The sequence below is a fragment of the Pongo pygmaeus genome, chromosome 2 (genome assembly GCF_028885625.2).
Source record: "Pongo pygmaeus isolate AG05252 chromosome 2, NHGRI_mPonPyg2-v2.0_pri, whole genome shotgun sequence".
In the NCBI taxonomy this organism is placed as follows: Eukaryota; Metazoa; Chordata; class Mammalia; order Primates; family Hominidae; genus Pongo; species Pongo pygmaeus.
Genome location: NC_085930.1, coordinates 195,932,724 through 195,960,289, shown reverse-complemented (window position 1 = coordinate 195,960,289; position 27,566 = coordinate 195,932,724). Strand labels below are relative to the sequence as shown.

The 27,566-nt window shown below is 41.8% G+C and overlaps 1 protein-coding gene across 3 annotated transcripts; it reads right to left on the bottom strand.

Annotated features, from left to right (window-relative positions):
• Window positions 1-287: 287 nt before the first annotated feature.
• KNG1 (kininogen 1) lies at window positions 288-27,249 on the bottom strand. 3 transcript variants are annotated; one of them, XM_054480035.2, is made up of 11 exons: window positions 26,871-27,249; window positions 24,386-24,496; window positions 22,093-22,177; window positions 19,052-19,224; window positions 16,965-17,072; window positions 12,611-12,695; window positions 11,566-11,738; window positions 5,023-5,130; window positions 4,817-4,903; window positions 2,644-2,721; window positions 288-537 (listed from the first exon to the last, which is right to left on the bottom strand). In XM_054480035.2, the coding sequence occupies exons 1-11, from the start codon at window positions 27,063-27,065 to the stop codon at window positions 457-459; spliced, it is 1,284 nt and encodes a 427-aa protein (XP_054336010.1). In that variant the 5' UTR covers window positions 27,066-27,249; the 3' UTR covers window positions 288-456. The 3 variants fall into 3 exon arrangements, with proteins under 3 accessions (XP_054336010.1, XP_054336009.1, XP_054336008.1); XM_054480034.2 differs by having other exon boundaries at window positions 2,424-2,721; window positions 26,871-27,201; XM_054480033.2 differs by lacking the exon at window positions 288-537 and having other exon boundaries at window positions 947-2,721.
• Between the last annotated feature and the right edge of the window lie 317 nt (window positions 27,250-27,566).

Sequence of the window (27,566 nt, the reverse complement as noted above, 5' to 3'; positions counted from 1 at the left end):
GAAAACAATACTAAACAAGCCAAATTACTCTTAGCTAAGGCTTGGAAATCTGGAGAAAGAGGAAGAAGAGAAGGAGAGAGTCCTTAGATTACTGGTAGAAGCATGACCTTCTAACTCTTCTTTTAGCACCCGTGGTGGTAAGGAAGTCCCGCCTAAGGACTTCTGCCTTGGTTAGAGAATGTTCCAGTGTTGGGTTATGAGCCTCCATGGCAAAGCCACAGCACTGACTCTCTGACCAGCTGGAATTTGCTGCAGGATGGGTAGGGCTGAAAGGAGACCACTGTGAATTAGAGTAAGAACATCAAGGCTGATCTTTATTTCACCCAGAGGCAGAGTGATAAAATGGCATTCTTCTCTATTTAAATTCTATCCCATCTTTCTTCTTGTCCTTCCTCTCAAGGTTGCTGGCAGAGGTGGTTGGGGCTATGTGCCTGGACTGAAGATTCTGCCCATTGGTCAAGAGACCTCCCTCTCAGATGCTGGCTCTGCCCCTGCCTTTGGGGGTCGACCCTTGTACTCGCAGGACCTTAGGTGACTCTGTAAGTATAGTAAAACGCAGTTAATCTGATGTTATCATTCAATCTTTTTTAAAAAGTGGAGCAACCAGTTGACAGGTAAGACTTTTTCCTGACATCTGTGGTTGTTTATTTAAAAGAACAGACAATATTTAAAATGAAAGACAAACTCAGAGGTTCAAATGCATCCAATAAGTTGAAGCAGCAGTGACATACACATCCAAAGATGATTGTAGCTATTTAAAGCCATATCTTGTTTTTCTAGGCAAAAGTACAACATTGGTTATAAAGCATATACCTTCTTTGCACTATAGGGCAATGAAAGACAATCCTATTATTCTGCTTCTCAAAAATCAATGGTCTTCAAAGTCATAGCAAAAAGACTATAAAGTGAGACTAGAGAATAATTTCCTCGTAAAATTTCCGAACAAACTTTGCATCACATTCCATAATATTCCCTTGTCAATTATTTAAGAAGTTTTATTAGCAAGCCTGCTTCTATATTGCTCCCTCTGCTTTTCATCGTTATCATTAAGCTCGGAGCTTCTGTAAACTAAGAATTACTCAATCTAGGCTCAGCAAAAATAAACAGAATACTCCTATATGAAAGCCTGTTGCAAAGAGTAGTTAATGAGTAAGCAGAAATTGTTGACTTATGAGAGACACTCTCACTCAGAAAGGGCAGTGGGAGTACTTATTTGATATAACTAGCCCATTTTGGGAATAGAAAGTCAATTAATTTATGTCCCCCCTTTCCTCCCTTTGGCCAACCTTTCTTTCTTGTTACTTCTCTTTGAAATCTGGAAGTTTTTCTTATTATTTCTTTTTTTTTTTTTTTTTTTTTTGAGACAGAGTCTTGCCCTGTTGCCCAGGCTGGAGCACAGTGGCATGATCTCGGCTCACTGCAACCTCCACCTCCCGGGTTCAAGCAATTCTCCAGCCTCAGCCTTCTTATTATTTCTATTCCATTAATAAGTTCAGCATTTAATCTCTTGACTTCCCTTATTTTCACAAACACTCAAATACCAGGTGTCACAGTTTATTAAGAATGTCAAGAATCTTTGTGTGCAAATTCATGCCATACGTTGTAAGGTACATATTTGTTATCAAAGAAGCCAATTGTGGCGGGCCATAAGGCACATTAGTTTGTCCGTTTACTGTGCTAGTTTAGAAAACTTGGGAAGAAGATTCAGAAAAGATTTAGAATTGTGGCACACAATTTTATGCAGTCCCTGGAGACTGATGCTGTCCCCATTGGGAGTCTCACCACTTCTCTTTAGACTGTTCCAAAGCTGCACGGTTTTTGGTGCATTATATCAGGATATTTTCATCTGGACAATGGAGAGAGGGATATTGATACTTTAATAAAGTATGAAAGAAATACCCATAGCCGCATAAATTAAGAAAGGGCATCAGCAAGATTGAAATAGGATTCTTTCATTTGTGTGGTTGGATTAATTTCACTAACTGACTTCCAGGGGCGTCCAGGACATTTTGGGGAGGTTGTGTCTGGAAAATCTGATATCGGGTTAAATGAAAGGCCATTTGGGTCTATCTGGATATCAGGGATCCAATCATCATCACTCTCTGTGGGAGGCGGTGGTATAGGAGGCATCATAGTTGCAATGAGATCAGAGTCCTGAAAGTCAGAAAAGGTAACTGTTACACCTGGCTGGGCTAGGGAAGGGATGGGGGTTGGCCCTTCTGTCTTCTCTTGTGTCTGTGCAGAAGGTGTAGTGCTATCTTCAGAAGAGCTTGCCAAATGCTCTGTTTTCCAACCATTGTGCTTTCCATTCTTTTTGCCTTTATTTTTATGTTTTCCATGGCCATGACCATGCTTATGCTTATGTCCATGGTCAAGAACATGGCCCCCTTGGTGTTCAAGATCATCATCAAGTTTGAACTTACGTCCATGACCAAGACCATGCTGTTGTTGGTGTCCACGGCCAAGGCCATGTCCTCTTTGGTGCCCATGCCCTTGGTCACCTTCATGTTTATGGCCGAGGCCAAGATTATGTTTTCTTTGTTTTTCATGGCCCCAGTCATGTCTATGAGTATGCCCTTGTTCTTTTCCTGAATCCCGCTCTTCATCTTGTGCAGGTGCCATGGAAGTGTGGGGTGGACTTACAGTTGTTCCTTCTTTTATTTCCCCTATTTGTGATGATCGGAAAGGTGAAAAACCTGGAGGCCTTTTCATCAGTGAGATCTAAACAGAAAATATTAAGATGAATGTATTACTGCAAAAATCATGCTATCGATGAGGGAAAAAAACAGAGATCCGGCAATGCTATCTTAGTTTACAATGGGGGAGGTGTTTGCCAGATTTTAAATACTATATTAACATTCCAGAAAGGATGAATAATTTTTTTTGTCTTTTGATTGATCTTAAAATTTGTGGACATTGATTATTGTTCTTAATAATGCTACAAAATGGCCAGGCATGGTGGCTCATGCCTGTAATCTCAGCACTTTGGAAGACCAAGGCGAGCAGATCACTTGAGGTCAGGAGTTTGAGACCAGCCTGGCCAACATGGTGAAACCCTGTCTCTACTAAAAATACAAAAATTAGCTGGGCGTGGTGGCACATGCCTGTAATCCCAGCTACTCAGGAGGCTGAGGCAGGAGAATCGCTTGAACCCAGGACGTGGAGGTTGCGGTGAGCTGAGATGGCGCCACTGCACTCCAGCCTAGGCGACAGTGACTCTGTCAAAAAAACGAAAACAAAAACAAAACAAAACAAAAAAACAGCCAAACAACAACAAAAAAAACTGTAAAATAAGCTGGAGTGTTTTTGCTTCATCTGGGTGGTTGAACTAGCTAATCTCTAGGGTAGCTTCTAAGCCTATGTTTATGTAAGCACAGTATTTAATTATTGATACTACTGTTATTACCACCATCACTGCTTCTATCCTAAAAGGCCCTAAGTGGCTTTATGAACTGAATATATAGGGAGCATGTATCCATGATCACTTTGTTGTGCTGAAGCACATTAGGACATATTCGCAAGCTTGAAATGCAACCTGAGGACAATGTTTGTGTTACACCATCTACATACCTACACACGACAAAAGACCAAATCAGAAAAGAGGGAGATGAGGCAACTTGCTTCGAATATGTCAATTTGTGGATTAATTCTACCTACACTTTTGCTACCTGTGAGAATGTGTTAATTGGAAGCAATGTTTGGTGATGCAAAGAACATGGTCATTGGAGTCAGGCCAGACCATACTGGTAATCAGCATCGTGATGAAAAGGGTAGACTCTGAATTGACCAAGATTTGAATTCAAGTGCCATCAGCTTCACTTTTCCCTTCTGTAAAATAGAAATAATAACAGCACCTGCCTCACAGAGTTATAAGGAGGACTCGAAAATGTGGGTGAAGCCTTCAGTATAGTGCCCGGGACAGAGGAAGCATTTGATAATGTCATTATTCACTCAGGACCTCAGAGTCTTTCTAATTTTTACTGTCGCATCCTCGACAATAGGGAAAGTGTTACTATCTCCCCGAGTTCTTTTAAGACTTAAAAACGAAAGATGACATCAACGAATGCTTTTCAAACTTGATTCATGCATATGAATCCCCTGGGGATCCTGTTAAAATTCGGTAGCTGTGAAGTAGGGTTTGCGAGTCTGAATTTTTCTTTTCTTTTCTTTTCTTGTTTTTTGAGACAAAGTTTCGCTCTTTGTTGCCCAGGGTGGAGTGCAGTGGTAGGATCTCGGCTCATTGCAACCTCCACCTCCTGGGTTCAAGGGATTCTCCTGCCTGAGCCCCCTGAGGAGCTGGGATTACAGGCGCCACCACACCCGGCTAATGGTTGTATTTTTAGTAGAGATAGGGTTTCACCATGTTGGCCAGGCTAGTCTCAAACTCCTGACCTCAGGTGATCTGCCTGCCTCGGCCTCCCAAAGTGCTGGGATAACAGGCATGAGCCACTGCGCCCAGCCGTGCATTTTTCACATGGTCCTTGCGTGTCAGCAGAATGCAGTGGAGTGCTGTATCTGGCCTCAGGTACGCCTGGCATAGCCAATGTTGCTCCCCCACAGCAGGACTGCAGTGCACTAGGAGAGAGTCTATAGAAGCTTCACTGAGACACTGACAATGTGTGAGAAGTGATCAGGAGGATTGTTACTCTCCTTTCTAGCCATTAAACAGAGATCAGCACAGAAGTGTGAGAGTTACTCCCCATTTAAAAAAGATAGCTCCCCAATTCATTTCAGTAATGGTTCATTTTCAGCCCCCAAATATGGATTTTCAGAATGAGCAGAACTGACCCCACGCTGACTGTAATTAGAATCATACCATTCCCAGTGGTTGACAGTTGACAGTAGGGTAAATTTTTTTCTCCCAGGGTACCACATAAACTTCAGCATTGCAATCTAGGCTTTGCTATCCATGAAAACAAGTCAAAAGAGAGACAGTGTTATTCACGAGATATTTAAACAAATGATTCTAAAAACATCAAATAGGCTTCCAGTGAAAAAGTAGACAGGTGCATGACTACTCACGCCAAGTTTTTTGGTCTCACAGCTTTCGGTCAACTCTTCATTACTTTCCTTGGAACACGTGGTTTCCCTGGCCACGAAGTCAATAAAATATTTCTTGCCAGCCACCACCTGAAAAATTAATTAGTACAAAGTAAACGCTTAAAAATATTTGCATAATAAATCATTTATCTTTAAGAAATGTTAAAGGAGAATCTTGAAATTTTAATTGACCAACTTAGAGAGTTACATACAAAAAAGTACACGTTTGGCATTAAAGCTTGGCATGCATATTTAAAATATTTGGCTATCGGTTGGTCCCATTTCCTTTTCTAAGTGGGGGAAGAAATAAGCAAGCTATAATTTTTTTTTTTTTTTTTGAGACGGAGTTTCGCTCTTGTTGCCCATGCTGGAGTGCAGTGGCACGATCTCGGCTCACTGCAACCTCCGCCTCCTGGATTCAAGCAATTCTCCTGCCTCAGCCTCCTGAGTAGCTGGGATTATAGTTGCCCACCACCACACCTGGCTAATTTTATATTTTTAGTAGAGATGGGGTTTCTCCACGTTGGTCAGCCTGGTCTCGAACTCCCGACCTCAGGTGATCCACCTGCCTCGGCCTCCCAAAGTGCTGGGATTACAGGCATGAGCCACCATGCCTGGCCTATAATTTTTGTTTATTTATGTATTTATTTGAGTTTTATTGTCCAACAGCTGTTAAATTCACTAGTAATTCAAGGGCTCAAGTTGTAATATCTAAGAATCTAACAGGAATAGGAAGAAAAACTTAAAATGTTTTTAAATATGCCTTATTGTCCTGCCAAATCTTGAATTGGTGAAATACTGAGTTAGTACTACTATAGAAATTATGTGGATTAAATTTTGTAATTAGAAAAATTATTTGGGGTTTTTATTGTTCTCTTACTATTTTTAATATTAAGAAATTATTTTAGGCTGGGCGTGGTGGTTCATGCCTGTAATTCCAGCACTTTGGGAGGCTGAGGCAGGTGGATCACTTAAGGCCAGCTGTTCAAGACCAGTCTGACCAATGTGGTGAAACCCCACCTCTACTAAAAATACAAAAATTAGATGGGCTTTGTGATGCACACCTGTAATCCCAGCTATTTGACAGGCTGAGGCAGGGGAGTTACTTGAACCCAGGAGGCGGAGGTTGCAGTGAGCTGAGATCATGCCACTGCACTCCAGCCTGGGTGACAGAGTGAGACTCCGTCTCAAAAAGAAAAAAAAAATTATTTTAATCTCTAGCAATAGTTTTAATCACTACTCAACACTATCTTCCATTAAATATTTTGTGGCCCAATTTCTCAACCAAATTATTTAGTATTAAATCGTAGTATTTAAATGTGTTGGCCGGGAATAGTGGCTCCTGCCTGTAATTCCAGCACCCTGGGGGCCTGAGGCGGGCAGATCACCTGAGGTCAGGGGTTCGAGACCATCCTGGCTAACATATAATGAATCCCTGTCTCTACTAAAAATACTAAAAATTAGCCGGGCATGGTTGCAAGCATCTCTAATCCCGGCTACTTGGGAGGCTGAGGCAGGAGAATCGTTTGAACCTGGGTGGCAGAGGTTAGAGTGAGCCAACATCGTGCCACTACACTCCAGCCTGGGTGACAGAGTGAGACTCTGTTTCGGGAAACAAAACAAAACAAAAACAAACAAACAAAAAAAAAACAACGAAACTAAAACAAATAAATAAATATTCACCAAAACCCAGGATGAGGAAGGCCTTTCTTAGGTGAAAAGCAGAGGAAAGAAATCTAAAGGAAGGGGAAAATATTAAAACTTGGCTAGAGAAAAATGAAAACTGCTTCTGAAAAATCACAATAAGCAAAGTAGAAAGGCAAGCTGGGAAAACTATGATATAGAATCAATATCTGTATGAATATAAAGCCCAACACTAAAAAATGGACAAAAGCCATGAGCAGGTATTTCAGAGAAGAAGTTAAAATGGTCATTAAGCCTAAAAAAAAGTTTAACTTCATTAATAAACAAAAACATGCACATTAAAAAAGCAATGAGACATCATCGTTAGCCTTCCCTGCAGGCAAAGATGAAAACAAAAATTGATGATACGTAGCATTGGCCAGACATAGGAATCAAGCAGCCTCAGTCACTGCTGGTAGGAAGAGAATTCAAATTAAGATCCTCAACTGGTGTCTTTTTTCTTTTATTTTTTGAGACGGAGTCTCACTCTGTCGCCCAGGCTGGAGTTCAGTGACACACACTGCAACCTCCACCTCCTGAGTTCAAGTGATTCTCCTGCCTTAGCGCCCCCAAGTAGCTGAGATTACAAGCAAGTGCTACCACGCCCAGCTAATTTTTGTGTTTTTTTGTAGAGATGAGGTTTCACCATGTTGGCCAGGCTGGTCCCAAACTCCTGACCTCAGGTGATCCGCCCACCTCGGCCCCTACAAACTGCTGGGATTACAGGCATGAGCTACCACGCCTGGCCTCAACTGGTGTCTTACATGCAGGTGATGTGAATGTAAATTGGCATCATTGCAAATATTTGGTGATTCTGGCAATTTGCATCAAGTCTTAGATATATACATATTCTTTGACATTTCTAGGACTTTGTCAAAGGAAAAATTTCTGCATGTGCACACACAGATCTTGGAAGTTTATTCATCTCAGCAGAGGCAGACAGGAGCATCAACAGCCTTGGGGACAGCAGCAGTGGTGGCAGGGCAAAATAAAACTTATATGAAACTGCAATCACTAACGTGTGAAAATGGAAGATTCAGGAAGTGTTTCGTATCTGAAATATGAACCAAGGTGGAATCAACATGCATCCAAACAGGACTAAATGTGCAAACCCAAGGCAAGCTTAAAACTATAAAGTAAATATTTAGCAATTTTGCAAATTGGTCATTTGGAGACTAGCTTTTAGCAAATTCATCATATGTTTAATTGTTTTCCACCAAGGCTGCCTTGGGTGACTATGTTCAAGCAACCAAATTGCTCTCTTTAATGCAAAAATCAGTAAAGATTCATCTCTCTAAAGTAAGTTTGAAATTCTTGCAATATTCAGACTGACTTGGCAACTAACTGATGGGTTACCTCTTTGTGTCCCCCTGGCATCCTATCCTTAATGTAGACATATATGCATAGTAGAATGTTGATTCGTTAATCCACAGAGGAAACTGTAACTACTAAGAAGACTAGATATTCATGCTTGAGAATGAGTGGTTCTGTTTTTGATGGCAAACCTCTGACATACAATACAAGGTGGCCTATTCCTACAACATTCAGGATAAAGAATAAGGGAGCTGGGTGCATTGGTGTGTGCCTATAATCCCAGCTACTTGGGAGGTTGAGATGGGCACATTGCTTGCTCCCAGGAGTTCGAGTCCAGCCTGGGCATCACAGTGAGACCCCCATCTCTCTCTCTCTCTTGCTCTCTCTCTTTTTTTGTTTGCTCTGTTGCCCAAAGGGTCTTGTTCTATCACCTAGGCTGGAGTGCAGTGGCACAATCACAGCTCACTGCAGTCTCGACCTCCCAATCTCAAGCAATCCTCCCACTTCAGCTTCCCAAAGTAGTTGGGACTACAAGCACATACTACCATACCCAGCTAATTTTTTAATTCTTTTTTTTTTTAATTATTTTTTGAGATGGAGTTTCACTCTTGTCACCCAGGCTGGAGTGCAATGGCATGATCTTGGCTCACTGCAACCTCCGCCTCCCAAGTTTAAGTGATTCTCCTGCCTCAGCCTCCCGAGTAGCTGGGATTATAGGCACCCACCACCACTCCCAGCTGATTTTTGTATTTTTAGTAGAGATGGTTTTTCACCATGTTGGTCATGGCTGGTCTCGAACTCCTGACCTCAGGTGATCTACCTGCCTCGGCCTCCCAAAGTGCTGGGATTACAGGCATGAGCCACCATGCCTGGCCTTTAATTCTTTTTTTGTAGAGACAGGGTCTTGCTATGTTGCTCAGGCTGGTCTCGCTCCTGGGCTCAAGTGATCCTCCTGTCTCAGCCTCCCAAAGTACTGGGATCACAGGCATGAGCTACCATGTCTGGCCCCTGTCTCTCTTAAAAAACAACAACGAAAAAAGAATAAAAGAATTTCACAAGAAAGAAAAAATATAAAGTGAGAAGTTAAAGCTGACAAAAGCATGAATAGTATAGATTGGCGTCCCTTTCAAGTAAACCTAACGTGGTCATATGGCAATGAAATCAGAGAGAGAGGGTGGTCGTGTCTGGGATAGAAACAAGTGCTCAAGTAGCAGAGAGATCAAAGTGTCAGTTTTGATTTACTTTAATCTAGTTTGTTTACTTTTTTTCAGTTACAAAAGTAACACAGAAAATTAGAAAGATTAAAGTAGTGTTATTCCATCACCTAAAAATCACCACTATGACTATGAGGCATTCATTTTTTTGTTTGTTTCCAGGTGGAGTCTGACTCTGTCACCCAGGCTGAAGTGCAGTGGCACAATCTTGGCTCACTGCAACCTCCGCCTCCCAGGTCCAAGCCATTCTTGTGCCTTAGCCTCCTGAGTAGCTGGGATTGCAGGTGCGCACCACCACACCCTGCTAATTTTGGAATTTTTGTTAGGTTGGTGCAAAAGTAGTTGTGATTTTGCCATTACTTTGGCAAAAACCACAACTACTTTTGCACCAACCTAATAGTATAGAGGGGGTTTCACCATGTTGCCGAGGCTGGTCTCAAACTCCTGACCTCAAGCAATCCACCCACTTCAGCCTCCTAAAGTGCTGGGATTACAGGCGTGAGCCACGTTTTTTTTTTTTTCACATTATTTTCTGTACTTTAAAATAACACAACTGATAACATCATGTATATTCAATTTTATGCCTCCTTTTTTTCACTGAATATTATAACACAAGATATTCCCCATATCAAGAGCTCCTCACAAAGATACTTTTAAATTGCTGCTTAACACTCTATTCTGAGGATATGCCAGACATGATCTAATCATTCTCATATTAATCATTTTGACAGTTTACTATTTTTGCTGTTATACTTAAAACTACAGTGAATATCGTTGTATATAAAGACTCCTACTTTGGATTCCTAGAAATTCAGTTCTGAGCCAAAAGTATGAACTGTTTAGTGAGAATTTTTTCACCAGATTATGAGGATTATGTTGGCTTGCTAACAATATGGCTCTATTTTGATTATTTATCTTTAGCTTGTATTTAGGGAAGCCAATTTTTAGTCTCTAAAATAGGGGTCTGTCCATAATCACATCAGTCAGAGACTATTGGAGTTGCTAGAAATGTAGGCTCTTCTCTTTTTTTGAGACGGAGTTTTGCTCTTGTTGCCCAGGCTGGAGTGCAATGACACGATCTCGGCTCATTGCAACCTCCGCCTCCCGGGTTCAAGTGATTCTCCTGCCTCAGCCTCCCGAGTAGCTGGGATTACAGGCATGTACCACCACGCCCGGCTAGTTTTGTATTTTTAGTAGAGACGAGGTTTCTCCATGTTGGTCAGGCTGGTCTCGAACTCCCAACCTCAGGTGATCTGCCTGCCTCGGCCTCCCAAAGTGCTGGGATTACAGGCATGAGGCACTCTGCCCGGCAAAATGTAGGCTCTTCTAATACAGTCACTCATTTTACAGATGGGGCCACAAAGGCTTAGAACGTTTGAATGACCACCCAGAGTGATCTGGGATGTGAGCGGCAGATGCTATGGTGGAACTGAGTCTCCTGACTCCCAGAAGACACTCCTGTCAATCTTCTATTGACAGGGCATGAAAGGAGAGATGAATCCCCAGAGGGTACATTTGCAGGAGAGCGGGATCCCAGGCAGAGAGAACAGTGGGTGAAAGACATGGAGGCAAGAAAGTGTGGAGCCTGGGCAATGATGGATTGACTGATATGGCTGAGCCCAAGACATTATGTGATATTATAATGAGAGATGAGTCCAGAAAGACATAGAGTAAGTCTTGCTGGCCCTAGCCCTGAATTTTATTAATTATATCATGGTTGCTATTGTATTTATTTATTTATTTTTTTAGACAGAGTCTCGCTCTGTTGACAGGCTGGAGTGCAGTGGCGTGAAATCGGCTCACTGCAACCTCTGCCTCCCAGGTTCAAGCAATTCTCCTGCCTCAGCCTCTGGAGTTGCTGGGACTACAGGTGTGCACCACCACGCCCGGCTAATTTTTGTATTTTTAGTAGAGACAGGGTTTCACTATGTTGGCCAGGATGGTCTTGATCTCTTGACCTTGTGATCCACCCGCCTTGGCTTCCCAAAGTGCTGGTATTGCAGGTGTGAGCCACCGCGCCCAGCCGCTATTGTATTTATATAGCATTTTAGAGTTTGAAAAAGTGATTTGACATATATTAACTTATTTGATCCTCACCTCAGTCCTTTACATATAGAAAACAGAGAATGTTGTAAAAGACTTGTCCAGGATGAAGCATACAGGGAGATTGGCACTTAATTTACCAAATCTAATGCACCAAATCACATTATCAAATGTATGGTTTCCCAATCCAGAGCCAAGATCAGTGGCAAAATTAGTCAGCAATTTGCACATAGACTATAGTGTTACTGCTTTTGTAGTATAGTTTACACACCTGTACTCTCGCTTTTTTCACATTGTCAATCTTGAAATAGAAAGTTGCGTTATTCTCTGCATTAAGCTTTGTGATGGTGTGAGTCAGTGTCTCCTCCAGCTCTGGGCTGTTGGTGGGTATATCTCTGGGGCAGCCCACGCAAATCTTGGTAGGTGGTTGTACAAAATCCTCCCCTGAAAGGATCAGGTTTTAAGTCAGCATGTACACTGAAGTAGCAGCCTGGCCTAGCATCCCTCCTGCACAAGAACCAGCATCCACATGTATAAGGGGCCACATGGGAGCCCAGGCCCAGTAGTGAGTGGGTGAAGGTTGTCTGTCTGACTTTCACTTCCTGCCTCTCTTCTTTTCCCCTCCTCAGAGCACAGTGTACTTAGGGAAACATTTTCAATAGGAAGGTGAGAGTAACTCAATCAAAACGCTACACTTTTCCTGAATTTTTGCATTTTTGATGGAAACTGTAAAAAGCAATGCTTAATTTAAAGGAGTGACTCTCATGAGAAAAGTTTAAGTGCTGTGGTTCTGATGAATAGGCAGCTTCAGACTACTCATGGAACGCATACAAATGTTTTCCAAGTATGAGAAAAGCACACCCTTGTTATAAGAAACACTGACCTGACCACAAACTCACACTATCTCCATTTCTTCCCATTATAACATGCAGGAAAAAACCACCTTAATTGAAAGGGTTTTGTTCTGAGTGCTTAGAAATAAAATACAGGTCTCTTCAACTTACAACATCTGACTTAAGGACAACTTACAGAGAAGAGAGACCAGATGGCATTGTACCCAAAGGCCAACTTTGCCCAGGGGTCATAAATTTCTCTTCTGTCTTCATAAACCATTCTGACCAGAACAGTCTGAGCTGCAGCACAACTGGGCAGGGAAGGGGTACAGTGTTCTCATCAAGGGGTGCATCTGTGTCTGCAGGTTACACAGACTTTGGAGTACATCACGGGAACCAAAACCCAACTTATAGGAAAAGACCCAGCCAGTTGTCTGGGACCACTATTCCTCTATTGCGGTGCCAACATGTGTTATTCCTTACCTGGATAAATGTCACATTTCTGTGAGAAGGAAGCAATTCGTAGCTGAATATCGATGTATGCATTATCTGTACATTCACCGGTATCCTGGTTTTTCAAAAGCATATAAGTGCTCAGTTAAAAACATTTTTTAGAGTCTTAAAAGTAAACAACTAGTAAAATTGAAAAATAGGACGTGTACTTTCCAAATTATTGCACAGAAAAAAAAGAAAGAAGCAAAACATAGTCTTACTGCAAAAGAGATACTAAGGTAATAGTATCAATAGCATCAACAAATACATGCATATACATAAGCACATGGAAAGCAGGAAGATCTAGTACAGAAATAACAGCCATGTAAGTAAAAAGGTAAATTTCTAAAAAAATAAGGTAAGACTTTCAGACTGTTAAAACACCAAATCAATGTATTACAGTTTCAAGAATCATCTTATAATAAAAACAATGTATAAAGCTTAAAAATAAAAGATGAACAAAGCTACATGAGACAAATATAAACATAGCAGGAACTAGAATATTAGTAATATTGGACAAAGTAAAATTCACGATAACAAAACACTCATTCATAAAGGTAGTAAAAATGATAATTTTATTTTTCAAAAGCATAGACTGGAAGGCATGGAATCAAAATACATAAAGTAGAAAAAAATTACACATGTGAATAGAAATGGATAGAAATAATCATGGTGGGAAAATTTAGTATGCAATTACAAATCTAAGACAGGGCAAGTGAATAAAAAATAAATAAGACCATAGAAGATTTGAATAACATAATAAAGATTTATTTAAATGGTATTTTCATATGTAGCGTATGAAATATGCTTATTTCATAAGTATCATACAAATTTGTATGATATGTAGCATATGAAATATCATAAGTAGCATATGAAATATACTTATTTCATAAGTATCATACAAATTTGTATGTATTTGTGTGTGTATGTATATATATGTGTATATATGTATATATGTATATATGTATATATGTATATATATGTATATATATATGTGTGTATATATATATATTTTTTTGTGATGGAGTCTCTCTTTGTCGCCAAGGCTGGAGTGCAGTGGCGCAATCTCAGCTCACTGCAACCTCTGCCTCCTGGATTCAAGTGATTCTCCTGCCTCAGCCTCCCAAGTATCTGGGATTACAGGCGTGTACCACCACACCCAGCTAATTTTTTTGTATTTTTAGTAGAGATGAGGTTTTGCCATGTTGGCCAGGCTGGTCTCAAACTCCTGATCTCAAGTGATCCACCCACCAAAATGCTGGGATTACAGGCATGAGCTACCGTGCCCGGCCAGTATCATACAAATATTTTTAATTGTTTTTACACCAGGTCACAAAAAGATCCAATAAATTTTACAAAGCAGAAACAAAACAGGGTATATTCTTTCACCTCAGCACCAAAAAGAAAAAATAATCTCTAAAAATTCATAACATGTTTAAACAAACAAAAACAATATACTTGGAAATATAAACATGCTTGCCAATAAAGTTAGGGTCTTTCTTGGATAAGGAAAAAAAACCCAACAAAATAACAGAAATGAGAATTCCATATAATGTTATTAGAACAGCATTCTAAGTTAATTTTTGACTTGACATGATTTCGTAATTTAAAAACAGAGGGAGAAAAATAAATAGAACAAACAAATAGAAAAAACAAATAGAAAGACCTATGCCTAGGTCTCCAGAAGTGAGGGGAAAAAAGAATAATAAACAAACATAGCCAGGTGCTGTGTGATAAGTCACTTTGGAAGGCTGAGGCAGGCGGATCACCTGAGGTTGGGAGTTCGAGACCAGCCTGACCAACATGGAGAAACCTCGTCTCTACTAAAAATACAAAACTAGCCAGGCGTGGTGGCACATGCCTGTAATCCCAGCTACTCGGGAAGCTGAGGCAGGAGAATCACTTGAACCCGGGAGGCGGAGGTTGCAGTGAGCCAAGATCGCGCCATTTTACTCCAGCCTGGGCAACAAGAGCAAAACTCCGTCTCAAAAAAAAAAAAAAAAAAAAAAAAAAAGAAAAGCCTACATTTCTAGCAACTCCAATAATCTCTGACTGAATTTGCCTATTCTAGATGTTTCATATAAGTGGAATCATACAATATTTTGTGTGTGTGTCTGGCTTATTTCACTTAACATAATATTTTCAAGCTTCATCCACATTGTAGCATGTATCAGAATTTCATTCTTTTTAAAGGTTGAACAGTATTTCATTGTATATATATAATAGCACATTTTGTTTATCCATTCACCTGTTGATAGACACTTGGGTTGTTTCGACTTTCTGGCTATTATGAATTTTGCTGCTATAGAAATTCACATATAAGCATGTGTTTGAATATGCGTTTCCAGTTCTTTTGGGAATATACCTAAGAGTGCAACTTCTGGGTCATATAGTAATTCTATAGTTAAGATTTTCAGAAATTGCCAAATTATTTTCTATAATGGCTGCAGCATTTTACAGTCCTACCAGCAATGTACAAAAGTTCTACTTTCTCCATGCCCTTTCTAATACTTGTTATTTTATGAACAAAAAGAGGTTCTTTATATATTCTGCATGTTAAACTCTTATCAGATACATGATTTGCAAATATTTTCTCTCATTCTGCAGGTTGTATTTTTACTCTCTTGATAGTGTCCTTTTTACTTTTTTCTCCAATTATGAAATAAATGCATGCTCAATTAGAAAACTTGGGAAGTATCAAAAACTTCCAAAAAATATAAAGAATCAGAAAAAGCGGCCGGATGCAGTGGCTCACACCTGTAATACCAGTACTCTGGAAGGCCAAGATGGGTGGATCACCTGAGGTCAAGAATTCGAAAACAGCCTGGCCAACATGGCAAAACCCCCATCTATACCAAAAATACAAAAATTAGCCTGGTGTTGCAGTGGGCACCTGTAATCCCAGCTACTCAGGGAAGCTGAGGCATGAGAATTACTTGAACCCGGGAGGCGGAGGTTGCAGTGAGCCGAGATCACACCACTGCACTCCAGCCAAGGTGACAGAGCAAGACCTCTTCTCAAAAGAGAAAAAGCACCCACAATTCCAACTGAAAGTTAACTACATTCTATATTTTGTCATAATTTGTTTTCCATCGCTTTTTGTATTTACATTTATTTTACATATTTAAATAAATCTGTATGTATAATTTTGTATCCTACTTTTTTTGTTTTTTACTTAACATTGTAACCATTTTCCTATGTCACTAAAAACTAAAAATTTTTGACAGCTGTATCATATTCTACTGTATGGATATACTGTAATTTACTTAACCATTCTCTAATGTTGCATAAACTATTTGTTTACAATATTTTTCTATTAAAAAACAACTGACATTAACATCTTATGGTCTGGATTTCCCATATAAACGAATTAGAAGCAGAATTACTAGATCAAAGGACTTGCAGCATTTCCTTGGCTAAAGCACAGTCTTCTGCTCAAATGCAAACATCCCTGGGCACATATCATGTCTTAGCCATCTTAACATTCGCTAGCTACTACTACCTTGAGATACACCATTTTAATATAATTATGGTTCAGATAACAAGATACGATGCTAGAAAGGACCACTAAGGGCTAGAGACTCAGGGTCTGTTTATTAAAGATAAAGGTAGGGAAGGGAAGATGAGAAAACAGAGAAAAGTTTGACATGAAGAATAACCCTGGGTAGAGCAAGGGAACACCATATGGGCATTGAGCACCTGGGGAAGAAAAGGAAATAGGAAAGTGTGGAGACGTAACAAAGATACACTTGGCAGTTCAAGCATTTTGTCTATTCGTAGTCCCTGGTTATACTCTGTAAATACTTATTGCTGGCCAGGCGCGGTGGCTCACCTGAGATCAGGAGTTCTGTAATTCCAGCACTTTAGGAGGCCAAGGCGGGCGGATCACCTGAGGTCAGGAGTTTGAGACCACCCTGGCCAACAAGGTAAAACCCTGTCTCTACTATAAATACAAAAATTAGCTGTGGGTGGTGGTTGGCACCTGTAGTCCTAGCTACTTGGGAGGCTGAGGCAGGAGAATAGCTTGAACCTGGGAGGCGGAGGCTGCAGTGAGATGAGATCGCACCACTGCCTGGGGAACAGATTGAGATCCTGTCTCAAAAAATAAATAAAGTAAAATAAAGTTACAAAAAAATACTTATTGCTAGCTGTGCAGATTCTTTGGCCAGTTAGGTAAGGCAGCTTGACCAGTAATATGAGCTTGAGGCTTCCCACCTGAGTGTGAATGTGAATTGTTGAATGTCATCTAAACTTTTTGTGACGGTCTTCCCACCCAGCTTGATAGTTACCATCAAAATGTAAACAAAATGCTAAGAACTTTATCATTAAATTTTTGCCTACTTACACCATTCCAAAGGGACTTGCAGTCTGGAGTTAAGAACAGAAAATTCTCTTTGGAACAATTCGTTTGCACAATTGAGTAGGTAATTTGAAAGTTCAATCCAGCCACCACCTGAAACAATTTCAGATTGAATATTTAAAGGGCAGTTTAAACATTATTCGCTGTGGGATATGAATGTTATGAGGAGTTTAGAAAACAGTGTGGCAATATAATAAGTGCCCAAGAAATATAAATTATTATTATTACTAGGCAAAAAATGCTGAATAAACATTGAGCACCTTAAGAGTCTCACATCTCTCACACAAACACACACACACACACACACCGCTAGCCATCTGAAAATGACAAGCAATATATATATTTTTCTATTTTTCAGCCAGTTTTGGAACATGGATTTCCTTAAGTAAATCCTAACAATATTTCCTCTGCCAGGCTGCAGAGAGAAATGTTTACTGAATTTCATAAAATAATAATGCCCTTCTAGACGGATAAAGAAAACTTTGGAGGGGCGTGGTCTTTACTGTTGGGTCCTCGGGCTCCCAGGTTACCAAGTAGTAAGATTTCTCCTACTTTATTCTGGGCCTCTCCCACCCTGATAGCTCTATACGGACATAATTGATAATTGAGTAAAGCATGCTCGCATGAAAGCAAGTTGTAAGATTTATTAAATGCAGAGAATGTTACTGACCAAAGGGAATCACTCATAATAAGAGGCTGAAATACGAGAGACCCAGTCAACTATCAGAAAAGTCTGGGAGGGCTGGGCGCGGTGGCTCATGCCTGTAATCCCAGCACTTTGGGAGACCCAGATGGGAGGACCACCTGAGGTCAGGAATTCAAGACCAGCCTGGCCAACATAGGGAAACCTTGTCTCTACCAAAAATACAAAAATTAGCCAGGCGTGGTGGTGGGTGCCTGTAATCCCAGCTACTCGGGATGCTGAGGCAGGAGATCTCTTAAACTTGGGAGGTGGAAGTTGCAGTGAACCAAGATGGCACCACTGCACTCCAGCCTGGGCAACAGAACAAGACTCTATCTCAAAAAAAAAAAAAAAAAAAGAAGAAGAAAAGTCTGGGTGTACTGAATCATTAAGAAGATTTGTAGCTGAGTGCAGTGGTTCAGGCCTGTAATCTCAGCACTTTGGGAGGCCGAGGTGGGAGGATCACTTGAGGTTGGGAGTTTGAGACCAGCCTGGCCAACATGGTGAAACCTCGTCTCTACTAAAAGTACAAAAATTAGCAAGACGTGGTGATGAGCCCTGGTAATCCCAGTTCCTTGGGAGGCTGAGGCAGGAGAATTGCTTGAACCTGGGAGGCAAAGGTTGCAGTGAGCCAAGATTGTGCCACTGCTCCAGTCTAGGGAACAGAGTGAGACTGTCAAAAAAAAAAAAAAAAAATTTACGGATATGTACTTTTTTTTTTTTCTGATGATATGGGAACTCTAACTTAGCGGGTACCCAGAAAGCCATGCCGACCATTTTAGACACAATTTAATATTTTGGAGCTGTGTTTAACTCATGATGGCTAGGTGATAATATAGTTTTCTTAAAATCCTAAGGCCAGGAGATTGAGACCATTCTGGCTAACATGGTGAAACCCCGCCTCTACTAAAAATAATAATAATAAAAAAAATTAGCCAGCATGGTGGTGGGCGCCTGTAGTCCCAGCTACGCAGGAGGCTGAGGCAGGAGAATGGCGTGAACCCAGGAGGCGGAGCTTGCAGTGAGCTGAGATCGCGCCACTGCACTCCAGCCTGGGCAACAGAGCGAGACTCCGTCTCAAAAAAAAAAAAAAAAAAAAAAAAAACACCCTAAGGCCGGTATGACTTTTCCTTTTCACCGTCTCTAGGAAGAGCCTGTAATGACGATTACCCATCTGTTAAAATCAAACATCAAAGGAAGGGGGTCTGATTCGACATCTTTTCTCACTTTACATATTGCACTATCCGACTCACTTCGACTAAGGAGAAAGCTTTTCGCTTCCTGTGCTAGTCACATGAAAACACCACCAGCCATGCAATCATACATTTTAAATGTAAAGATCTAACAAATTTTAGTAATACTGTGCTCCTTAGAGAATTAAAGAACAAACCTGTCTTTGGGCCCGTTTTACTTCATTAAGCGTGAAGAGGGAGGAATGTTGAGTGTTGTTGTTAAAGTACTGAATGCCATGTCTCAGAATGGGCTCCAGGTCTGGGCTCTGCGTTGATACAGGATGCACACAGCCGAGGCAGTCGTACTGGGCTGTCACCACAGGGCCCTCGGCTTAACAAAGAGCAGACAAAAACACAGCATTAATGATCGCAATCAGCATTCGCATACATTGCCCTAAATAAAGAAGAGGCTGGGCATGGTGGCTCATGCCTGTAAACCCAGCACTTTGGGAGGCCAAGGCGGGCAGATTGTCTGAGGTCAGGAGTTCGAGACCAGCCTGGCCAACATGGTGAAACCCCATCTCTCCTAAAAATACAAAATTACAAAATTTAAAATACAAAAATTAGCTGGGTGTGGTAGTCCCAGCTACTCGGGAGGCTGAGGCAGGAGAATCACTCGAACTCAGGAGACAGAGGTTGCAGTGAGCCGAGATCATGCCACTGCACTCCAGCCTGGGCGACAGAGCAAGACTCTGTCTCAAAAGGAAAAAAAAGAAAGAAAGAAAATATTTGCAAACCATGCATCCCACAAGGGACTAACATTCAGCATATACAAGGAATTCAATCAACTCACCAATAAAAAAAACAAGTAATCCCTTTAAAAAGTGGGCAAAGGATCTCAGTAGGCGTTTCTCAAAAGAAGACATACAAATGGCCAACAGGTATGTGAAAAAATGCCCAATATCACTAAGCATTAGGGAAATGCAAATCAAAACCATTATGAGATGAGATATCATCTTACCCCAGTTAGAATGGCTATTATTAAAAAGAGTTTGTATTAAATTACCAAGTAATGTTCATAACAGATAGCCCTAACCTACTGGTCAATAGAGGCAAAGTCCATAAAAAGGGAACGTAGCTGCAGAGTGAGTGGCACATCTGGAAGGACACCCTGGGAGCCTGGACTTCTTCACCCACCGAGCTCTCGCTGCCTGCCATGTAAGCGGCAAACACAGCCAGGAGGATGTGGAGAAAAGGGAACTCTTATGCACTGTTGGTAAGAATGTAAATTAGTACAACCACTATGGAAAATAGTATGGAGATTTCTCAAAAAACAAAAACACCAAATACCATATATCCAGTAGTCCAGCTACTGGGCATCTACCCAGAGGAAAATAAATCAGTCTATCAAAGGGGTACTTCCACTCCCAGGTTTTTCACAGCAGTATTCACAATAGCAAAGATATGAAATCAACTTAAATGTCCATCAAAGGGTGAATGAATAAAGAAAATGTGGGGGACCAGGCGCAGTGGCTCACACCTGTAATCCCAGCACATTGGGAGGCCGAGGAGGGCGAATCACCCGAGGCAAGGAGTTCGAGACCAGCCTGGCCAACATGGTGAAACCCTGTCTCTACTAAAAATACAAAAATTATCTGGGCGTGGTGGTGATGCCCATAATCCCAGCTATTCAGGAGGCTGAGGCTGGAGAATTGCTTGAACCCAGGAGGTTGCAGTGAGCCAAGATCGTGCCACTGCACCCCAGCCTGGGCGACAGTGCGAGACTCTGTCTCAAAATGAAAAAAAAAGAAATTGTGGTATATATTCACAATGAAATAGTATTTGACCGTAAACAAAGAATGAAATCATATCATTTAAAGCCACACGGACAGAACTAGAGGTCGTTAAGTGAAACAACTCAAGCACAGAAAGACAAACTTCACATTGTTCTCACTCATATGTGGAAGCTAAAACAATCACATGGAGATAGAGAAGAGAAGAGAACGACAGATACCAGAGGCTGAGCGGGGTAGGGGGTAGAAGGGGGAAATGGAGAGGTTGGTGAATAGGTACTGAATTATAGTTAGATAGAAGAAATACATTCTAACGTTATATAGCAGACTAGGGTGTCTGTAGTTAGCAACAATATAGTGTATATTTTAAAGTAGCCAGAAGAGAGGACTTGAAATATTACCAATTCGTAGAAATGATAACTATTCCAGGTGATGGATACCCCAAATACCCTGACTTAATCATTACATGTTCAATGCATGTAAAAAACACTCACATGTACCTCATAAATATGTAAAATATTATGTATCAGTAAAAGAAAAAAAAAGAAAAATAAGTTAATACATGCAAGGTGCTTTGAGTCATGGCTGGGACATAAGGACTCAATACATCTTAGCTATTACTTTTATCCTGATTGTTGCTAATATGTTATTATGATTAATATGTTAGTATGTTATTATGATTGTACCTCCAGGCATATCATCTCATTTCAGCCTCACAACAGTCCTGTGAAGTGGGAAGTACTCTTACCTCCCTTTTCTAGACAAGGAAAAGGAGAGCCAAGAAGGCAAGGAACTCTGAAAGATTCCAGGCCAGATCTGCCCTCAAAGCCTATGCGCTCCTCACTCTGGGATGCTGCTTGCAATGGAGGGCAGGTCTTATGTCTTCTGGTCCTTCTACTGAGCTCTTGCACACACCGGGTACAATGCAGCACATGGGAAGAGTTGGGATAGTCCTAAGGGGATGATGGTCACGAGCCTGGCTCAACCTCCAGGCTCTGCCGCTCCACCCAATGCTCCCTAACTCTTTTTTTTTTTACTTTATTTTTAATTTTTTATTATTATACTTTAAGTTTTAGGGTACATGTGCACACAATGTGCAGGTTAGTTACATATGTATACATGTGCCATGCTGGTGTGCTGCACCCATTAACTCGTCATTTAGCATTAGGTATATCTCCTAATGTTATCCCTCCCCTCTCCCCCCACCCCACAACAGTCCCCAGAGCGTGATGTTCCCCTTCCTGTGTCCATGTGTTCTCATTGTTCAATTCCCATCTATGAGTGAGAACATGCGGTGTTTGGTTTTTTGTCCTTGCGACAGTTTACTGAGAATGATGATTAACTCTGCAAATGGCTTTACTACTGCCACCCTCTGGGAGCAAGCAGAGCCTGGTCAAGATCGTGTTCCTGGCTCACAGAAATGGTTAATTTCCCACCAGGGCAGTGCCAGAGGATAAACCAGCCACCTGGAGTCATCCGGCAGGTCTGGGTAGCCACGGAGAATTTCTTGCTGCCCCTCTTCGCCACAGTTGCGGTGCACTCTGCAGTGGCCTACACGGAAAAGAAAGAGACCACTGATCCTGATCTTTCAGATGGGAAACGCTACCTAGTACTGTTGCTAAATATGGCTTTCCTTAACAAGCAAAACAAAACAGCACTTGTGAAGATTTTACCAAAAGAGTTTTGAGACATGAGAATACATTTTTTTAATAGCCTAATGATTACTTTATATAAGCCACTGATATTCATGAGATGCTGGAGGAAAGACAGTGTAAATGGTGAGGTTTTAAAGCTTGAGTCTTTGTTTTGAGCCCTGGAGGTATTTCTTTTTTCTTTTGTTTTCTGTTTTTTTTTTTTTTTTTTTTGAGACAGAGTGTCGCTTTTGTTACCCAGGCTGGAGTGCAACAGTGCAATCTCTCGGTTCACTGCAACCTCTGCCTCCCAGATTCAAGTGATTCTGCTGCCTCAGCCTCCCAAGTAGCTGGGATTACATACACGTGCCACCACACCCAGCTAATTTTGTATTTTTGGTAGAGATGGGGTTTCACTGTGTTGGTCAGGCTGGTCTCGAACTCCTGACCTCAAACGATCCAATCACCTCGGCCTCCCAAAGTGTTACGATTACAGGCATGAGCCACTGCACCTGGCTGAGCCCTGGAGCTATTTCTTTCTAACCAAGATGGACGCAGAGGTCTAGAACCAGCCTGCTAAACACTCCTCTTATCTACCTCTCAACTTCAGTGAGTTAATACTGTTCACATAAACTTCAGTTTAACTTAATAGAAAGAGCAGGGACCTTGGCATCAAAATGTTATTCAGTTCCAGCCTTGTCACTTGCTAGCTGTTACCTCTGTCATGTCCCCTTGACTCTCGGAGTCTCAGTTTACCCATCTTGTAGGAGATGGGACACATCTATCTCTTAGAGTTGTTGTGAACAGTATGTGTGCAAACACACACAAAATGCCTACTAGAGGCCCGCCACACAGCAGGCACTTAAAAATAGGCAGCTGTTTAATTGTTACTGTTGAACAATGTTTTTGTTTTGTTTTGTCTTTTCATTCTTCAGTCATATCCATTGGATTCTAAGTGACAGATACTATTCCATCAGGATAAAGCACACCTCCCTTTGTCCACACAGCCCCTAGAAGCAGGCAGTACAGGGCACAGCAGCTACTTATCCCCACCTTACAGATGAGATGATTGAGAAGGGAGAACTAGCACTGCAAAATCCCAGACTCCTGACTTGGAGTTCAGTACTATTTGGTAACGGCAGATGACTGGCAGTCATCTTTTACGTTCTGACGTAAAAGAAGGGAATCAATCCATGAAAAGAGAGGCTTGCTTCCGAGGCAGATACTGTCTGAAATCTTTCTTAATTAAAGCAAAACAACCATGGCTGGGCGCGGTGGCTCATGCCTGTAATCCCAGCACTTTGGGAGGCCGAGGAGAGTGGTTCACCAGGTCAGGAGATTGAAACCATCCTCGCTAACATGGTGAAACCCCGTCTCTACTAAAAATACAAAAAATTAGCCAGGCGTGGTGGCGGGCGCCTGTAGTCCCAGCTACTCAGGAGGCTGAGGCAGGACGATGGTGTGAACCGGGAAGGCGGAGCTTGCAGTGAGCCGAGATCGCGCCACTGCATTCCAGCCTGGGCAACAGAGCGAGACTCTGGCTCAAAAAAAAAAAAAAAAAAGCAAAACAACCAGCTATGGTGTGCCAGGCCTATATGTTAGGCATTTGGTTAAGATAGCCATTGTTATCAAAGTTATTTGCATAATTCATCTAATTTCATCCTTCAACAACCTGATGAGGTCAATATTATCTCCCATATACAGCAGAGAGTACCAGTTCTGAGAGGTCACAGCTCACCTGCTATTACACAGCTAATGGAAGGCAGAGTCAAGATTTGCACTCAACGTTGTGTAATGGAAGCACCCAAGCCCTCCCCTCGCCAGCTCTTTGGCTTGGCCCAAATGTCGATCTGTTGTCTCTCTGGAGTCTGAGCCACATGTTCTGGCTGGACACTAGAGCCCCCTTCTCATGGAAAGGCTTTCTCCATGTTTAACTGCTGGCTTCTCCATGATTTTTCTATCTATACAAGAACACAGATATAAAGCATCTGACTTTTCTACACATTGGAATGTTTATTTGCATTTCTCATAAGCAGGCTCACCAGTAGTCATCATTTCTGCATCAGTAAAAAAATCTGGTAGGGTCAACAGAGAAAACAGAAGGCCCAAGAATGGCCAATACACTTACTGCTTCTGCAGCATCCTTGTAGTCACAGTCCTGCCAGGTTTTGCCACTTTGAACAGGACAATCCCCCTCCTTGATTTCGTACTTGAAGGAATAAAACGTGTCAGAGCCAACCTGAAAAGCAGCCAAAGATACTTAGGGTTCATCCAACTGACCCAATAGCAAATAATTCTAGTGGGTTCCAGTAAAGTTAGGAATATTGATCTTTGACTTGAGAGGAAAGCATTCACTTAAAATATATTTATATTTCTATCATAAACAGTTATGTGAAAGAATGTTTATAATATACTCACAATGTACTTTTAAAGGTTACAAAGCAGTATGCATAGTATTAGCCCATTTTTGTCAAAACTGGTTTATATATAAATCTATGTCTTTTAAAAGTCTGGAAAGATACACAGCAAGCTGTTAAAATGTTTAAAATGTTTGTCTGTCAGTGGTGAGATTATAATTATCTTTCACATTCTTCTTCAAGCAAACATTTCTTTTTTTTTTTGAGACGGAGTCTCGCTCTGTCGCCGAGGCTGGAGTGCAGTGGCGTGATCTCGGCTCACTGCAAGCTCCGCCTCCCGGGTTCACGCCATTCTCCTGCCTCAGCCTCCTGAGTAGCTGGGACTACAGGCACCCTCCAGCGCACCCGGCTACTTTTTTGTATTTTTTAGTAGAGATTGGGTTTCACCATGGTCTTGATCTCCTGACCTCGTGATCCACCCGCCTCGGCCTTTCAAAATGCTGGGATTACAGGCGTGAGCCACCGCGCCCGGCCCAAGCAAACATTTCTAAGTGGTCTTTTTCCCCTAATGAACATATATGACTTTTACAAATTAGAAAAAGCAAACAAGAAAACCTTAAACAAATGTTAACAGTTATCTCTGTATGGTGGAATTAGTTATGGGCGATTTTAGTACTTTTATTTGGTTTATTTTGTTTCCTACTTTTTCTTTTTTAAACAGCTTTATTGAGATATAATTTATATGCCATAACATTTACCCACTAAAGGCATACAATTTAATGTTTTTTAGTGTATTTACAACCATACCCACAATCTACTGGGTACCACACCACCAATAAACTGTTGCTTGAGATCACCATGAAGCAGAATTTCTCACATGACTGTACTAGATTATGAAAGAAAATGGCTCGATTTTACTTTCAGAAAAAATAACATGTCCACTGTGTTTATTTTCCTTTATCCCCATGTTGTCACATGGCTAGTTTTTTTTTTTTTTCCTGCTAAAGTAACCAATTGCTTGACATTCCCAGAGATATAGTCTTTTATAGTGAAATTTGTTTAAACATACTCTTGAAAGATTGGTATTTCTTTGAACCATGCATCCTGCTAGGATTTGTCTCCTGCTGGAGTGCCTCATTGCAATAATATCAAAAGCTAACTAAAACGTTGCTGTTAAACCCGGTACATTCAGCCATACAGGCTTCTGTCTAATTCCGTAGAATCACATTAACCTCTTTCCTCACTCCTCTTAGATATGCCCCATGAAGTACCCCCTCCCATTTAAGGTTTGGAGTTCTATATTTTTCAGCCTAGGGCCAGAGACCCAGTGAATTCTTTTGCTGCTGTCTAACTAAATTCCTAACTTCTCCCACTCTACTTGGTCCTGTTCAGATTTCTCCATCTACTTTTGTTTCATTTCACCCTAGATTCTACTTCTCTGATCATCCAGGAAACCAATCTGCCTGAGGACGAGTCATACTCTGTCCTCCCACCCCAGGCTAGAGAGTGGTATCTGTCTTTCCACAAGTTGTAAGCTTCTACCTTTGATGATCACATATTTGGTGGTGGTGGTGGTGGTGGTGGGTGGTGGGTGGCGGTGGTGGTGGGTGGTGAGGGGTGGTAGTGGTGGTGGGTGGTGGGTGGTGGTGGGTGGTGGGTGGTGGTAGGTGGTGGTGGGTGGTGGTGGTGGGTGGTGAGGGGTGGTGGTGGGTGGTGGGTGGTGGGTGGTGGTAGGTGGTGGTGGGTGGTGGTGGTGGGTGGTGGGTGATGGTGGTGGGTGGTGGTAGGTGGTGGTGGGTGGTGGGTGGTGGGTGATGGTGGTGGGTGGTGGGTGATGATGGTGGGTGGTGGGTGATGGTGGTAGGTGGTGGTAGTGGGTGGTGGGTGATGGTGGTGGGTGGTGGTGGTGGGTGGTGGGTGGTGGGTGGTGGGTGATGATGGTGGGTGATGATGGTGGGTGGTGGGTGGTGATGGTGGGTGGTGGTGGTGGTGATGATGATGGGTGGTGGTGGGTGGTGGTGGGTGGTGGGTGGTGGGTGATGGTGGTGGGTGGTGGGTGATGGTGGTGGGTGGTGGGTGATGGTGGTGGGTGGTGGTGGGTGGTAGTGGGTGGTGGTGGTGGGTGGTGGTGGGTGGTGGGTGGCGGTTGTGGTTGTGGGTGGTGGTGGTGGTATGTGTGTATGTGTGTGTGAGGCCTGGGCTCCTAGTGATAGTACAAATCCCAAGTGACTTCAAGGTTAAACACAATTCACTCACCGTCTTAGTGACTTCAGTTATGCGGTACAATACAAACTGGTTGTTACTTTGGTTTTGACTGTTATATTTCTTCAGAGCAGCATCCACAGCTTTAAATAAATCCTTATCATTGCAGTCAATTTCCTCGGACTGTGATTCCTGGGTTAAACTTAGTAGCAGCCTGGAGCAGAGGAAAAGGATGGTAATTAGTTTCATGATCTAACAATCTCCCTCTAGGAGCTGTGGGATGGTTTCACCAAGAATCAAGAGCCAACTGGAATACTGAATTTGACAATCTCCAGCCTCTTGTTTCTTCTGTCCTCCTCTCTGCCTCAGCACTCAGGGCACCGGTTGGATTCCTGCTGCCATACGCTAGTTGCCTTGTTCCCAATGGTTAAATGGCTCTGCTGGGTTATCCAAACATATTTACAGCTAGAACATTGCAACACTGGGGTTGTTAACCTGCTTATTTGCATTTGAAAATCACGTGGGAGCACAGTGCATATTTCCAGGTGATTATACAACTTTATGTAGCAAATCAGAGCAGAATCTGATGAAGGAGGGGGAAAAAGTGCCTACTAACTTGGTTATTCCCCTGTGACTTTCGCAAAGCCATTTCTGAAGGTCATTACATGGGTAAACAATGCAAGAATGAGTACAATGTGCAGACATATTTCATACAAAATTTCTTTGCAGGATACCTACCTGCGTAGAAGC